The sequence below is a fragment of the Spea bombifrons genome, chromosome 8 (assembly GCF_027358695.1).
Source record: "Spea bombifrons isolate aSpeBom1 chromosome 8, aSpeBom1.2.pri, whole genome shotgun sequence".
Lineage (NCBI taxonomy): Eukaryota > Metazoa > Chordata > Amphibia > Anura > Pelobatidae > Spea > Spea bombifrons.
The window spans coordinates 46,144,944-46,160,505 of NC_071094.1; the positions used below are offsets into that span (position 1 = coordinate 46,144,944).

Genomic DNA, 15,562 nt, shown 5'->3' on the forward strand with positions numbered 1-15,562 from the left:
TCCCGGACCACATGGGACCCTCGGACACCCAACACGCTACACGGCTGAAGACCCTTCCTGCTACAGGCCCTGGTAATGGAGGCTCCTTTCTGCCGGGGGTGGGTGGGCTGCAGGTACCACGTCACTAAGACCACCACCTTTAAATAATCACTCGTTTTGGGCGTAACGTGGGCTGCGTTTTTACGAAACCCTCGCGTTTGGCGAAAGCAGCTGGCAGGTCACAGGTCAGAGGTCACAGGGTTAATACTTCCCATTCTAATCGGTCTTTACCGGCCCCGCACCCCACCGTGCTCTGCGGGACCCCCTCTGACCGTTACTCTCTACCCACGGCTTGGGCTGCACCCCCGGCCCCCTACTGCCGCAGAGACCGCATCGAGTGGCGAAGCGCGTCGGGTGTAACGCAGTAAAGAGGAATCAGGCGCCGCTCTCACAGCATAATTAATAAATACTTTATTACGGACAATCGGAACAGAAAAAGCAGCAACAAAGGCTGACCCCCCCCCAACAAACCCACGCTGGGGTCTCTGCGGGGCTCCGGAGACCCTCTCTGCAGACAAGACGTACAGCGAATGTAAAACACAAGATGTTCTGCAGCTGCCGGGAGGACGAGAGGCTCAGCCACAGAAACACGCAGACGTCTCACTAACGCGGCCCAACGCGACAAACGAATCCCAGCAGCCACGACTCATTCACAGCCGGGACGCGTCTCCCGGGGAAGGGGGTACAAGGCACTCTGTGACGGAGGGGCAATCCCCCCCCTTTAGAAATCTCTAATAATATTGTGCTTTGACTTTCTGCACCTCTGGGCGCGATTTACTAAGCGGCGCGTTTTAGCTACAGCGCAAAGTCGGAGCTCCAGGGTGCGTTTAGATGACGGCAGAATTCCCAGTTACCCCCGAAATTCCCAGTAAATCCTCTGAAAAATCACCAGGCTCCGAATAGAAGCCATGGAATAGAAACGCGTCAGTTTAATTAAATCCCCTGAATTCATATCAAATAAATAGTGGAAAGATTTGCTTTTTTTAACCCTTTTTTTTTAAAATGTTTCTTTATGGGAAGAACCAACAGCACAAGAGGGGCCCTTCCTGTGCGGCCGGTGGCTTTAAAGCGCGGGAGGGGAGGGGAGGGGGAGAGCTCTTTTGGCAGTGAAAGGGTTAACAGCACAAATCCGGCAGTGAAACGGCACTCGGCCTCGTTCCTACAGAAGGCCTGACACGGTTTCTAGTCTAAGATGCAAAGATCTGCCGAGGTCTCCGGTTTGAATAAAGTGAGATGCTCTGCAGGAATCACCCCGCTGCGTGGCACGGAACTCTCTGCAGCGCTCTCTGGGTTATAAAGACACGAGGTGCGATACTCTGCAAGGTCCTCTGCAGGGATCTCGCCACACAGTAAGTCTGTGAGTGAGCCCCGCCAAAGATGGTGGCTGAATAGGTGGGCTTCCCTGCGGCTGGCAGGGTTAAGGGTCCGCCCCGGACCCCGCTAAAGTATTGGGTGAATTTCCTGGTTATCCGAGCTGATCCTCGTACGTCTTCCTGAAACAGTCCCCGGCCGGGAAGAAATCCCAACACCTCTCCTGGTACATCTTCCAAACGTACGATTCCTGGAGGGCAAGGAACAGATAAACACATGCGCTGCCGAGAACTACAACTCCCATGATGCTCAGCCAGGCAAGAGGCCACTCCAGACGTATACCTGCTCTGAGACATATTCCCATCTCCGGGACCCCCCCCCCAGACCCAGATACAATGCTAATGATATAGACAAGGTGGGTGAGGCATGGGTGGAGAAAGCAGTTGGCTTTCGCGTCTCCAGCCCCCACGCAAGCATTAGCTGCGCATGTCACACGGACCCCCACGGACACGGACGCACGGCCTTCCGCTTACCTGCCCCGTGTGCTCCGTTTCATCCTTGTTAATCAGGTACATGAGGAAGAACCTGTAGGAGAAGAAAGAGGGGTCAGAGCGCTCCTCGAGTAGCCCCTGGGGGCTGAATGCCTGGTGGGACCCATCCGCGATATCAGGCTCTAGTTTCAGGGTCTTGATATGAAGTCTCTGACTGCCCCTATGACCCCGTGACCTCTAACCCCATGACCCCTTGGCTCACATGTAGTTGGCCAGGTTATGCTCCTCCAGCGTGTGCGTCTCGAAGCCGTGCGGCGTTGTGTCGAAGTAATCGCTGCCGATCCCGCAGATGAAGCACTTAGTCTAGAAGCAGAAGAGGGGCAATGAGGCACAAGGGGTTAAAAAAAACATGGCAGGCAGCTGAGGCCAATAGACTTTATATCATGAGAAGGAAGAGAAAGGAGGCCATGCCTTTGATTGGGGCAAATGGAGGGGCACGTTGGGGAGGAATGGGGTAATTAAGGGAAGAGATGAGGTGGAAGGGATGAAGCGAGATATTTGCCACTCACCTCCATGTCCTCCTTCACCTGCTCCTGTTGGTCTCTCAGTTCCCCAAAGGCATCGATGATTAAACCTGTAGACGAAGGACATATGAGAATGCAGAACCCATCTCTGATTGGTGGGTGGGAGGTCACACCCCTAAAGAGCGAGCCTATCAACCCAACCGCGGACAACGCGGCGTCCATATTGCTGCTGCGTACCCTGAATGATGGCCAGCAGGATGACGATGACAAAGAAGAAGAACGTGATGTCGAAGACCACCCGGTAAAGTTCGTACTCGTCTCCGGCGGGGTCTTCAATCTCATCTCCGATGCCCCCTCCAGCTCTGACTCCGACATACATGTGGAAGAGATAACACTGCAGAGGGACAGGGTTCACGCGTGAGATCATACATGATAACAATACATGCAACAGACAGATAAAGTGACGATTTGTCAAGAAACACCCCGACCTCGTAACGTTAGCGGGCATTAAATGAGCCGCCCCTCCCCCCCTCTCCCACTGGTGGAGGGACTTGGTCGAGTCACCAGTGATAAAGTCCCATGGCAGAGACAAAACAGACAGACTGACGATCGGACGGACAGAGAGACGGGCAAAGAGGGCAGCTCCTCACAGTCATCATGTCATCGCACTTCATGTCCGGTTCATCTTCATCTTCACTTTTGTTGTAAAACTTGCGGAAGAAATTAAAGGCGACGACGGTGTAGAGATAAACCACCACAGCCAGGAGGCCGACCGTCATCATGAGCTGCAGAGAAAGGAGGACAGGGGGGATTATCACACAGCGCGGGGAGGAGGAGGGCATGAGAATAACGGAGAGGTAGAGAGAAGCGGGCGGCCGCATCCACTGACTGAGAGGAGAACACGGCCACGATGGTGGGGAGACGGAGGGAAGAGATTGACAAGACAGAATGAAAAGATGGAGGAAAGGAAGGAGCATGGAGGAAAGGAAGAAGCATGGAGGAAAGGAAGGAGCACGGAGGAAAGGAAGGAGCACGGAGGAAAGGAAGAAGCACGGAGGAAAGGAAGAAGCACGGAGGAAAGGAAGAAGCATGGAGGAAAGGAAGGAGCATGGAGGAAAGGAAGGAGCACGGACGAAAGGAAGGAGCACAGAGGAAAGGAAGGAGCACGGAGGAAAGGAAGGAGCATGTGACGCCGCCACATAGGACTCGTACCTGTTTGCCATTGTGTGTGACGGAGGAGAGGATGGTGCGCAGGGTCTTCACGCCCATGGCGATGTCCAGCAGGTGAGCGGCGAAGAAGAAGTTGTTGTAGTGGCCAAGGATAGACATGACAAAGTACCAGACCAGATACAGGAAGGACTGAGGAGCAAACACAAGATTCTGAGACACCATCCCGGCGAGCGCTAAGCCATCTCAGCTGGACGTCTCCACACAAAGAGTCCATTAAACCCCCGACTTACATTATCAGTGAAAACCACGCCGAACTTCCAGATCTGGTATTTTATATCGATGGATGTGATCCTGTTAGTGAGAGATACAAAAACCAGTCAGAGGGGCAGGAAGGTGGCAGAGAGACTTCGAAGGGGCAGAAGGGCATGGCAGATGAGGCGCTGGGTCAGGTCAGCCATCAAATTAGGAGTTTGGGGGCATAAATGACATGTAATGGAAAAGGTAGTAGATAGAGGGAATAGACTTCCTGTCCTTGTGTCTATGGCACCAACGGAGATGTTACCAACCAGGTGAACATGGAATTATCCGGCGGGGGCTTCTTGGCGTTCTGAGAGGTGATCTCCAGGCTGGCCAGGTCCATTCCCAGCAGCTCAGCAATCCTCTCCCGGCCGTAAATGTCCCCGTATTTCTCCAGCACCTACGAACGTTTAATGAGAAGCTAATTAAGGAAAAAATAAGGACCCCCAAATCGTAACATAAAGGCTTTTAGATACGGGATTGAAATAACATTTTCATGGAGGTGGAATCACGAAAACAAAATAGTGAAGGGAACAAACCAGAGATCGGGGACGTTCACTGGTATTTCGTGTGGAATCTAAACATTTACCTTTCGTTTAACAAACTTGTCCCAGTAATTCCTCGGAAACGATCTGCAAAGAGAGAGAAACCCCCCGAAGGCATTGGGTTAGCGTTTATGGTCCTCATCGCCGTCTATCAGAGTGAAATTCCGCTTTCTGGGAAACCCATTGACCGGTCTGTCTTCCTTATGCCGGTAGAATCCCATTCACCGGATCTTATTCCGGAGTTCATTCCGGAGCCGATGGCACGAGCCATCGAGTAAGAGGAAATAATACTAAACCCGACTGCTTGTTCTGTTAACGACCCTAACGTTCCTAACCCTAACGAGCAGCTCGGCCCCATCATGGCATCCTTACGCCTCGCTCACGCTTCACTCTTGTGTCTGTTTACTCACGGTGTGTTCAGGACCAAGCGGTCCCATTGTCCCTTAATGTCATCGTCTTCTGGCTGTTCTGTGATATAGACACCATCGAACTCCAGCTTACGGGCCAGTTCCTTCTCACGCTTGAATATGACGAGCGGTACCTGGCGGAGGGGGGAGAATTCAGTAATAATCCGTGTTATTCCTAGCAGCTGATGATTGCTCTATTTACGCAATTCTATGGTAACCCAGAGACAATGAATTAGAGTCTGTGTGGACACAGAAGGCCGATGGTGGACGATGAGGAGTAAGACGCATGGCCTCACCTTCAGGCAGTTGTATCCAATGATGCAGAGGAAAGCGATGAGCGTGTGAGCGATGGACAGAATGTTAAGTGTTGGCTGCATGTATCCAGTGCTTTCCTCCAAAAAGAAGTATACCAGGCTGTCCTCCTCGTCGTCTTCCTCTCCCCCTCCGTCATCCAGAACAGCCATTTCCTCCTCCATCCCAGAGCCTTCCAAGTCATCATCTCCTTTTGGGGAGTCAGAAACCTGAATTGGTAGAAGACAGAAACATGAAATATGGATATCGGAGGAGCGGCAAACAGAATAGCGTATGGAGAGCCGTAAGAGGAGCGATGGGGAACCAAAACGCCGCGCGTTGACTTACTTTGTAGAAGAGCAGGATGAAGTTAATGGCGAAAGCCACAAAGAGAGCCAAGAACCGCAGGTTGTAAAAGTTTCTGGAGAGATAATTCTGCGGGGAGAGAAGGGAACCCGGCGGTTACATTACTAGCTGTATCATTAAACATACAACATACATTCACAAACTCTTTGTATGTTCCTGGAAGCCTCAAAGATGCCCCGTAAGAGTAGCGAGTTCTACACTGCAGGCGTTAGACAGGGAAGAAAAAGACGAGCGATGGCCTCACTGACCAGGAACTTCACTCTCTGGATCTCCAGTTCATTCCAAAACTCAGAGACGCCATCTCCAGCCTCTGCCTTCCTGTCCCGCGGAGATTTCTTCTTGGGTGCGGCAGTAACCTTGGGTTCTTCGGGGTCTTCGGGTTCCTCGGGGGCGGGGGCAGCCTCTTCCTGGACCTCTGCTCCTTTCTCCCCATTCTCTGAACTGGGATGAAGGACAAGCGAACAACGGTATTTACAAAGGGTTTTGGTGATATTATATAAACTAATCACTAATTGCTTTTAATAACTGATAATTGGGTTAAGGGATGTTCACAGATCAGCTCAGGCGTTGCAGCTCAGGCGTAGGTGGGTTTTTCACTTTGCTAGAGACGTTTAGCACAAAAGCAGGAGATATGAACCTCTTAAAAGTCAAACGTCTTGGTCCCCTAAGTAAAACGTTAGGCCAGGTTAGGGTCGGGTTAAGTTTTGCGGTCTGGTAACTCACTCGGCTTTCTCTGGCTCTGGCTCAGGTTCTGGTTCTGGTTCTGGTTCCGGGGCTGGCTCCTCCACAGCTGCCTCGTGATCTCCCATTGACTCATCGTCCTTAATAAAAGAAGGATTTCACATTTTATTTTGTCGCTCAACACAGCAAAGCGTTTTGGAAATTGGGAAACATTGGCATCGACATCATGTTTCCAGCTGAAAACGGGAGTGAATTGGGAAGGATGGGGGGGTTTCAGAGCTTCCAGCGGCTCTTCAGCGGACAGTCATAAACCTCTGTATCATAAGACGCGTCGCTGGACTTTAATGGCAAAATCATGGCTTTTGATGAGTTTTATCATCTCACTGACGTTATAAAAAGCCGACCTCACGGTTTTCCTGCGTGAAAGGGTTAAGCTGGCCCTGTATAAGGCATGGTTCAATAGTGAGATCAATTGTCAGAATACGTCATGTTGTGACAGAGGTATTATGACGTTATCATTAACTCACCTGGAATTTCCTCTTCAAAATTGGGGATCCCTCTGGAGTTGGCGGTTCCACAGGAGTGGTGTCTCCCATATCGCCTAAGCCACCAGGAGCGTCGGGAGCACTGAGACGATAGTGTCCCCCATCTTTCTTAAGCTCCAGACCAAAGATTTCCCCTCCTTCTTCGCGCACTTCTTCTTTGGTCATGTCCACAAAGTCCGTCACGTCGCCATCCTCCGGGACTTCGTCACTCATCGTGGAAGGAGCCACGTCTCCATGGACCTCGTCCTGTGTGGGGTCTGGCATGCTGGCCAATAGTTCGGTCACAGTCATCTTTTGGGCTCCTTCTACTAAGCTCCCCCCAAACAAAGTGTGCCAGATGAGGAAGAATATACCCTTGCAGACGCTGTAAAAGAAGTGAAGGATACCCAGCAGCAAGGTCCATAAGAAGGAAGCAACAGCCATGAATATCTCCTTTATCGTCATCTTCTTGATCTGGTCAAAAAAGAAGAACATAATATAAATAATGAACAAGTCAGCATGTCCTCCCTAATCCCAGATTCTGAAGATATTTCATACTTTAGGTATGAGGGATTTACCTTGCGATATTGTCTCTTGAGGTTTCTGAAAGTGAACATCTTAAAGAAGTTTATTACGTTGTCCATAAACTCCACAAAAGCTGACGATGCTTCTGGTGGAGCGGAGCCGTCCTCTCCCTCCTCTCCTTCTCCGGTGCCTTCTGCTCCGGCTCCATCGTCTTCATCGTCTTCTGATTTCTCTTCTTCGGGCTCTGAAATCTGGGCAGCGATCTGCATTTCAAAGATGGTGTCTTCGCAGAAGTTGACGAAGAGCTCCATCTTCTCTGATTCCCCTCCTTCGTTGACCACGTCGAAGATGAACTGCCGCTTGGACTCTTTCACCTGAGGCATCTCCCACTGTGCCTTGTTGGTCTCGCTGATCTCAAAGTATATCCTCTCTATCCTCTTGGCTGCACCCATGATCTCGATTCGGCCCAGATAGGGCTTGAAGTAGGTGATGATGCAGTCAGCCAGTTCCAGGAAGTTCCTCAGCCTCGAGTCGTGGGGAACATGCTCAGACAGATTGGTCAACAAGACGGCCACATTGAATCCAATATCCTTGGCTGGCTCCTGGAAGCGGTCGGCAAACTCCTCAAAGTTGATCATCTCATTCTCATCAGCTTCGGAGCAGGAAAGGAGGAACTGGATTTCAGAAGGAGTGTACTGCTTCTGACTGTCCATGGCTTTCTGGAAGTCCTTTTTGGAGATGAGTCCACGAGGATCTGTTACATAATCTCTGTAATGATAAAACACAGTCGTCTGGTTATACTTTACTGTCCCGATGTCTGATAATGTGGGGGGTTTGAAACCCCTGAACGTTTCCCCCATTTCCTTCTCGAGAGTCACGTCTGCCTTACCTGAACGCATCGGACGCCACAATGTCCTTCAGCTTTAAGAACATGTCGAAGAATTTAAGAATCATCTCCACGTTGCTAGAAGACTCCACAAGCATGTCTACCATCTGACGGGCGATGGTACCATTCACCACGTTTCCTTGTAAAGGGAAATAAGCGACCGCATGTGAACACCGAGTAGACATCATCGGAAGTTGACTTGTTTTTAATTATTGACCCGTTGAGGAACACGTTGGCCAAATGTATTGTAAAAGTATGAATATTTGTTATAACAAAGATACTTTTCTTACCTTCCAGTAGAGACAGCAGCATGACCACCATATCCTTCTGCAGGTCTAGAAGCTCCTTGAGGAGACCGATCTGGCTTGAGTCCTGCAAGACAAAAGGGAAAATTAAGGTTCCACCACGGAAGCCTCGCACGCCCCATCGCTAACGTTGGGACTATGCCTCATGGGTCAAAGAGCATGAGAAGAATGGTGTCACACAAGCGCCTCTATTCAACACGCAATCATGGACTTTATATGCAAGTATTAGGTCTTTTTCACACGGTGGTGTCCATTTTCATGAGCACAGAGACCCCCAACCCCCCTGGCATACACTGGCCGCTTTGTGTAAGTGAGAACTGTCCCAAATCTCCAGCAGGAATGGCAAATGATGAAAGAAATACCTGGCCACGCGGACAGGCGACGGGCGTATTGTGGGAATTCAGTGACCCCGTCTTACCTCTGGGTAGAATCGACTCCAGAAACGGTCCTTGTGTGCAATGCAACGAAAACAGATATTTTTATATTCACTGATTCCCCCCCAAAGCAGTCCAGGGAGGGGAAGCATCCCTGCCCCCGCTAAAAAATGTTTATTAAGAAAGTGTCTGTATTTCTGCCCGTGTATTTACGTAAATCCACCCAGAAATTGAAATGAATGTGCGTAATGCCTCCTGTTCAGGGAATACCGTCCCGGCGGTGTCAGTAATGTCTAACCCATGCCCTGAAGATGCCCCTCCGAATACCCCTAAGCTGCACGAGGATGGGTAGAGCAGCTAAATGCAAACCAGCAATGGAAGGGTTAAGGACGGAAGGATGAGAAAGACTCTCTGCCCCAGACACTGTGCTACACGGGGAGCACGGGACAGACATACATGTATCGCTGTGAGGGGAGGAGAAGGAGGGAGAGATTAGGTATCCAGTCGTGCCCACTGACGTGCGACACGCGTGTACCCCACTGCACGTGTGAGTATCCGTGAGGGGTGATCCTATGGGGCTTTGGGTAGATTCGGGGGCGCTGTGGGGCTCCCCTAAAAATGCACGGTGACCCCCAGTCTCAGGACTGCCTGGTGTTGGTTGAGGTTCTCACAGCCTATGACGTTATTCACAGGGTGTCGGGGATACTCTGCGTCTCGCCTCTTCCCTCCTCCCCCCCCGGTGACCAACAGATGTCAAGAGGAGCCAAAAAGTGCCAAATTCACAAGAAAAGCGATGATAAAAGTCACCCCTCCCACCTCACCGGGGAAGAGGGCTGAGCCCACGCAACTCACTGTCACACGGCTGCCGGCGGTAAAACAGGGGGGTACGGGAGGACTCCGGGGAGCGGGCAGGGAGGATACGGGAGGACTCCGGGGAGCGGGCAGGGAGGAGGGAAAAGAGGATACAGGAGGACTCCGGGGAGCGGGCAGGGAGGAGGGAAAAGAGGATACGGGAGGACTCCGGGGAGCGGGCAGGGAGGAGGGAAAAGAGGATACAGGAGGACTCCGGGGAGCGGGCAGGGAGGAGGGAAAAGAGGATACGGGAGGACTCCGGGGAGCGGGCAGGGAGGAGGGAAAAGAGGATACGGGAGGACTCCGGGGAGCGGGCAGGGAGGAGGGAAAAGAGGATACGGAGAGAACGGAGACAAGATGAACAGAAAGCGGGCAGCGTGAGAAACGGGGGGAGGCTGTGATGCTAGAAAGGGTTAACAGTGCGCGAAGCCATGGGGAAATCACGGGCGCGGAGAGAGGCACGAATCAAGATTAATGACCCGGCTCCTTCTCACCGCGCGGGGGGCATCTGTGACATCACAGGGGCAGAAAGTGCACTTCCCAAAGCGTAATCCCAGGGGTGCCATCCAAATATAAACTCTCCCCGCGTTTGAGGCTCCATCAGACTTTAAATCCGTAGAACTCCGTTCGCCTCAATGCCAAGCGCAATAAGCGGGAAATCAGCGGATATTAATGTTTTGGGAGAGATCTAAGCTGACCCGGGGCAGAAAGGGCCGATCCGGAACGCGGCTTCTCCCATCACCCTCAACGGGAATATAACAAAAAAGGTCCAGAAGACCAGCGACCCGATCGACGTCGGCCCAACAGGGTCCCGCTCCATAAAGGAGCCCTCGTCCCCCAACCCTGCAGCCGAGGAAGAACTTCTCCGCTTTATAACACTGGATACAACAGTCATAGCGGTATGTGAGCCCCACAGCAAGATAATGAAATGGGCGCTAAAGGGGCGGAATATTCCCCAAATACTTCGGGGAGAGAGAACGTGATGCTCCCCCAGTAAAGTAGGGAGTCCGTCGGACCCCTTATAATCGGATTATTAGAACGTATCTACGGGAAGCAGAGCGGAGGCCAAAGAAATGGAGGACAGACGGAAACGGATGGAGAAGAGCTCCAAAGAAGCGCTTGGGCGGAGGGAGAGTAAAGAAAAAGACAGACGGAGAAAGGGCTGAGGGCGTCGGGAGAAGCGAGTGACACAGAGAGGAGAGACAGACACCGAGAGGAGAGACAGACACCGAGAGGAGAGACAGACACCGAGAGGAGAGACAGACACCGAGAGGGACGGGGAGCACTTCCAGCTTTAAAGAGACGCAGCCGTGCGACAGAGAAAAGATTCTTACGCCATTTCGAAGTCCTCCGTTTTGGGGCATCTGTCACACATCAGAATAAAAGTGTTATTCAGAATCGTTCTGCACCGACATCAGATTAACCCACCTGCTGAGATGGGAGCGCGTGTGCAGCCCGCACTCACACTAAACCGCAGGCTTCACTCACTGCAAAGGAGTGTGTCACATACGCACGGACACTCACAGAGAAGACAGGCGTGTAAAGCGCCACTGGTGAGGGAACGCTCATACTGAGGAGTGATACATGTTACCAAGGTGTGCGTGTGCAGGGCATAGGGCATAAGGGAGTGAGTGCGGGAGTGAAGATTTGCACTCACACCAACACTAAAATGTGGCAGTTGAGGATGACTGTAATAACTTTAGTTGAGTGTGACTGTACACTGAGGGGCCACTCACAACATGCGCATCAAACATTACACATAAGCATGCGTCCCCAGGACCATTCATACTAAGGGTCTGCTTATTTACTCTGAGCTGTCAGTGTGAGTGCTCACTCAGAGTGCAATGACTGAGTACTTATCAACAGGAGTGAGCACCTGCTAATACCACACGAGTGTATGCACAGCATGGACTCTCGCTCACAAGGGCCGATTGCGCTTCTAACGCCACGATAGAAAGGAATGGTTTGCAGCGGTCGGGAGCAGAAAAGCTGCCGTCTGCCTGCTGGGGACAGCGCCTGGGAACCGACCGAAGCAATGAAAACACTGCGCGGCCGGGGGGCCTCTGAAGACCCTCCTGCCTAACGGTTTGAGCAGACAGGGTAAGAGGACCTCTGGTACCAGCGACATGGTCCGTGTCCGGGTTTGGGATGGTTTACCTGCGCCAGTTTCATCATCATGTGAGCAAAGACATGGAGGAAGCCGACCACCGCGTCCCAGAGACGGCTGTGGGCCAAACTCTGCTGGTTTCCAGTGCAGGGACCCTAGGGGTGAGAGGTGAAGAGTAAACCCACAGCACGGCGAGGAGTACGGAAGGATTTACCCATCTACCGGCTCCACCACGCGTTCCTCCAGTACCTGGATATACTCTGTCAGGCTGTTGAAAACCTGCTTTGCCACAGACATAGCTTTGGAGAAATTCCTCTTCCCTTGATCATCGATGATGTCTTTGCCAGAATAATACCAGTAGAAATCACTAATGGACTCCTGTAATGGGATGAAAGACGTGTCAGAGCGGGGTCTGTCCAAGCACTGCCAGGTCAGTTCACTAATTACAAGTGCTTGGCATAAAATACAATAAATAAATACAAGCCAATTCCTATCAGCTCCCGCAAAAAAAAAAAAAAAAAACATAAAGCTTTTTATCCTCAATTTTCAGGCACAGATTTTTTTATAACTTTTAATATAACGTGCAGGGGAAATCTTGTGAGTTAAAGGCGAGGGCATACGAGTCAAAATTGAATTTGTGTGTCCTCGTCTCGCAAAATGTAAAGTGACAGGCCCCTCGCAAACTCCTCACAGATTACTGAACGTGACTAAGGTTGAGTCTGGTCAGTCAAGATAACCCTTCACTTGATTGACCGCTTGACACGAATAGACACATATGAGCTTGGTCTGACGTGCGAGGAGAGGCTCAGAAGGGGAGGTTTACCTGTAGGCGTAGGAGATAGTCCACGGTGCAGATGATTATATTGATGGTGGTCGTGTTCCCCGTCTGAGTACGCAGGTAATTCTGGAAATCTGAATGGAGAGAGGAGTGATGAGAATCACCAATCACCCCCAATGACCGAGAAGAACATCATTATATCTTCACACTCTCATCTTGGACATCAAACCAAGATGAATAAACTAGTGTTAGCCTAGTCATTACTGCGTCACAAGACTGACATGTATTCTGTCACGGTCATACACGTGACAAGCAGCCCGGGTCTGCTAAAGATGTCTCACCATTATTATGACCCTCGCATAGCAGTTGGAGGAAGCGGAAGAGGTCCTGCGTGAACTGGTCATCGGCCATAACCTTCTCTCCTGGTAATAACCAAGATGATAACACGGTAAGAGGAGAAAGAAAGGTTGCAGGGGGGGAGCAAAAAGAGAGAAATACGAGGAGACAGACAGGGAGATAAGAGGGGTGGAAAGAAAAGGAAGAGGTGGGAGAGAGATGGGGAGAGAGACGGAGAGAAAGAGAGAGATACAGAAAGAAGGAGAGAGACAGGAGGGGAAGAAGGAAGAGACAATGAGAGACGGCGTACAGGACAGAGAGGTGGACGGTGAGAGAGAAAGAAGAAAGAAGAAAGAAGAGAGCATTAGAGAGGATTGGACAGCGAGAGACCGTCATGTGGCAGCGAGGGGTGGGTTAGTGTCCGCTGTGAGTCACCAAATAATCCAAGGAGAAATGTTAATTACAAGTCCAATTACACAGCAAACCAGCAGTAAACGCATGCAGTTAGGGGGCCGCAGGTGGACAGCTATCAGGGGGACCGCAGCAAGTGGCTGGACGCACCCCGCCACCTGCCGAGTCCGGTCAGCCGCCAGCGTTATGTGCGATTTCCTGTTATTTTATGTAACAGTATCAATGTCCGCCTCTGCCGATCCTAACACCCGAATCGCCTGCGTCTCTGCCTGACCCTCGACGTACATCAGCGTCACCGGAGCACAACATGGCCGCCTCCTGTCACGGCAGCCATCTTGTGTTCAGCGCCATGTAAGCTTCACACATCTCGTTTAACGGATCGCTGCTTGGGTTAAATGATCTAGAAGGATCTCTCCGCATATTACCCATATAGTTGCATTCTTAGCGGATTTATAAGGTATTTCAGTTAAATCTCCCGATGTGGCCCTCGGCTGCTGGCCGGCCCCTGAGAAGCTGCGGATCATAGGCTGTTAGTAACGGCATTAATTGGGGAAATTCGGAGATAAAATCCATGTGGAAATTAGTATCGATGGAATAAACCGAGCTGAGCCGCCCCAAAACAGACGCTGCGCCAAAAATATCCCCCGGTTACCGAGGTAACTGCCTGAAAACAGCCCCTGGCACTGGATGTTTAGGACCACTGATCAGTAATAGAGCGGAGCCAAGGACCCCAAACTCTCCCACGTCTGACGAAACTCCTGGAGATCTGCTCTACAGAACCAGGGAGATCACTAGATCTCTGGTGGCGGCCCGGCTCGGAGGGGCGTACGGGGACAGTGGTTGGTTAGTAGAAGCTCTGGTGTAGGGAGTTTAAAGGAACATTTACCCTGTTCACGGTTGATGACTGGGTACCAAGGATGTCAGGGAATGATAGAGGCAGGCAGGAAAGGAGGGGGACAACCATATGTCAGGGAACAGGAAGGAAAATGTCACCATCATTATCAAAAACATATTAATCGGATAACTGCACAAATATAACAACCCCCCCAGAAAACACAGAGAGCGCCCCCATTTTGGGGGTCAGTCAATGGAAAATGGGGGTTTGGAAAGATTTTATCGTTAACTCTTTATGCGCCGGGGAGGCGCACTGATTAATGCAATAACATCACGGCTCATTTGTGTCTGAGATCCTCCAAGATTTATAAACCTAAGACTAAGAAGTGGGGCTCTGGGGGTCTGGGACCCATCGCAGTGATTGGTCATACAGAGCAAAGGGAACCAGTGCTACAGGAAGTATGCCCGGGGGGAATAGACACCGGCGCGCCGCAGCCATCACACAACTCACTTGTCCCGTCTTCTGTCACCATGCCCAGGCCCTCCGCTTTATTCTGACGTTCAAACGCATTCAGGTCCAGCACGCTGAGGGGAGAAAGAGGAAAGTGTGAGGAACATGCGCAAGGCTGCGCTGCTGCCAACCAGGGCCATATTTACCACAGGGCAAAAGTGCAGCTGCCCGGGACCATCCGCAGACCCCAGCGGCCCCTGACTGTCTCAATGCCCTGACAGAACCCTGTGTGTATGTTAATAATGGGAATAGATTCCCCCTGCCTCCCAAATGGTTTGCTCCGTGATACTGAGGAGAATATATTTTACCTCATCCTGCCTCAAGTGATGTGTTCCATGATACAAAGAGGAATAGATCCTCCTGTCTCAAGTGTGCCAGTGTACCAGCTTCTGAAAGGCTCCGGGCCTGCTGCCTGCTCAGTGTGATGCCCTCTTTGTGTGTAGGAACACATGAACAGGTGAGTGAGTGCAGTGTACTCAGTGAGTGAGGGCAGTGTACTCAGTGGGGGGGACAGTGTACTCAGCGAGGGGGACAGTGTACTCAGCGAGGGGGACAGTGTACTCAGCGAGGGGGACAGTGTACTCAGCGAGGGGGCAGTGTACTCATTATTAATGCGCCTGACACGTTTATGAACTGCTGTTTTCAGTCATAATATATATCCTTTTTGGGACGGTCTCAGTAACAGAAATACTTAATTACATTAACTTCTAAATAATTAAAATATCCATTGAAGCCGCAGCAGCTCTGTGAGGGAGAATTACTGTGAGTGCAGTGAGATATGTGCCTTTCATGTATACAGACACATAAATGTACCGTATACATGTATGTATGTTTGTATGTACAGTATGTATACAACCGCGCGTCTCCTTAGCCATGTATTGTCTGGCCAAATGCGTAACAGCTTGGTTTACGGATCTCGCCAGACTGACACCGCGGCTCCTTTCAGGGACGGCCTGGCAAGGGTTGCAGTTCTAGGTCAACAGTGAGCTCCCAATAA

General features: G+C 51.1%; 1 protein-coding gene across 7 annotated transcripts in view; it reads right to left on the minus strand.

Moving 5' to 3' along the window:
* Positions 1 to 427: 427 nt before the first annotated feature.
* Positions 428 to 15,562, minus strand: part of RYR1 (ryanodine receptor 1) — a 52,996-nt gene continuing 37,861 nt past the window's right edge. For 4 of the 7 annotated variants that reach the window (XM_053472523.1, XM_053472521.1, XM_053472518.1 and 1 more), the window contains 25 exons: positions 14,566 to 14,639; positions 14,107 to 14,124; positions 12,815 to 12,895; positions 12,519 to 12,607; positions 11,945 to 12,073; positions 11,746 to 11,850; positions 8,348 to 8,429; positions 8,061 to 8,196; positions 7,225 to 7,939; positions 6,650 to 7,120; positions 6,165 to 6,262; positions 5,690 to 5,882; positions 5,424 to 5,510; positions 5,081 to 5,305; positions 4,788 to 4,918; positions 4,422 to 4,464; positions 4,102 to 4,232; positions 3,826 to 3,886; positions 3,578 to 3,724; positions 3,016 to 3,150; positions 2,603 to 2,759; positions 2,411 to 2,475; positions 2,104 to 2,204; positions 1,884 to 1,935; positions 428 to 1,600 (listed from right to left, as the gene is read on the minus strand). In XM_053472523.1, the coding sequence (XP_053328498.1) occupies positions 1,505 to 1,600; positions 1,884 to 1,935; positions 2,104 to 2,204; positions 2,411 to 2,475; positions 2,603 to 2,759; positions 3,016 to 3,150; positions 3,578 to 3,724; positions 3,826 to 3,886; positions 4,102 to 4,232; positions 4,422 to 4,464; positions 4,788 to 4,918; positions 5,081 to 5,305; positions 5,424 to 5,510; positions 5,690 to 5,882; positions 6,165 to 6,262; positions 6,650 to 7,120; positions 7,225 to 7,939; positions 8,061 to 8,196; positions 8,348 to 8,429; positions 11,746 to 11,850; positions 11,945 to 12,073; positions 12,519 to 12,607; positions 12,815 to 12,895; positions 14,107 to 14,124; positions 14,566 to 14,639 (3,622 nt within the window). In that variant the 3' untranslated portion in view covers positions 428 to 1,504. The remainder of the gene's footprint in view (positions 1,601 to 1,883; positions 1,936 to 2,103; positions 2,205 to 2,410; positions 2,476 to 2,602; positions 2,760 to 3,015; positions 3,151 to 3,577; positions 3,725 to 3,825; positions 3,887 to 4,101; positions 4,233 to 4,421; positions 4,465 to 4,787; positions 4,919 to 5,080; positions 5,306 to 5,423; positions 5,511 to 5,689; positions 5,883 to 6,164; positions 6,263 to 6,649; positions 7,121 to 7,224; positions 7,940 to 8,060; positions 8,197 to 8,347; positions 8,430 to 11,745; positions 11,851 to 11,944; positions 12,074 to 12,518; positions 12,608 to 12,814; positions 12,896 to 14,106; positions 14,125 to 14,565; positions 14,640 to 15,562) is intronic. The other 3 variants (XM_053472524.1, XM_053472522.1, XM_053472520.1) reach the window with 1 other exon arrangement.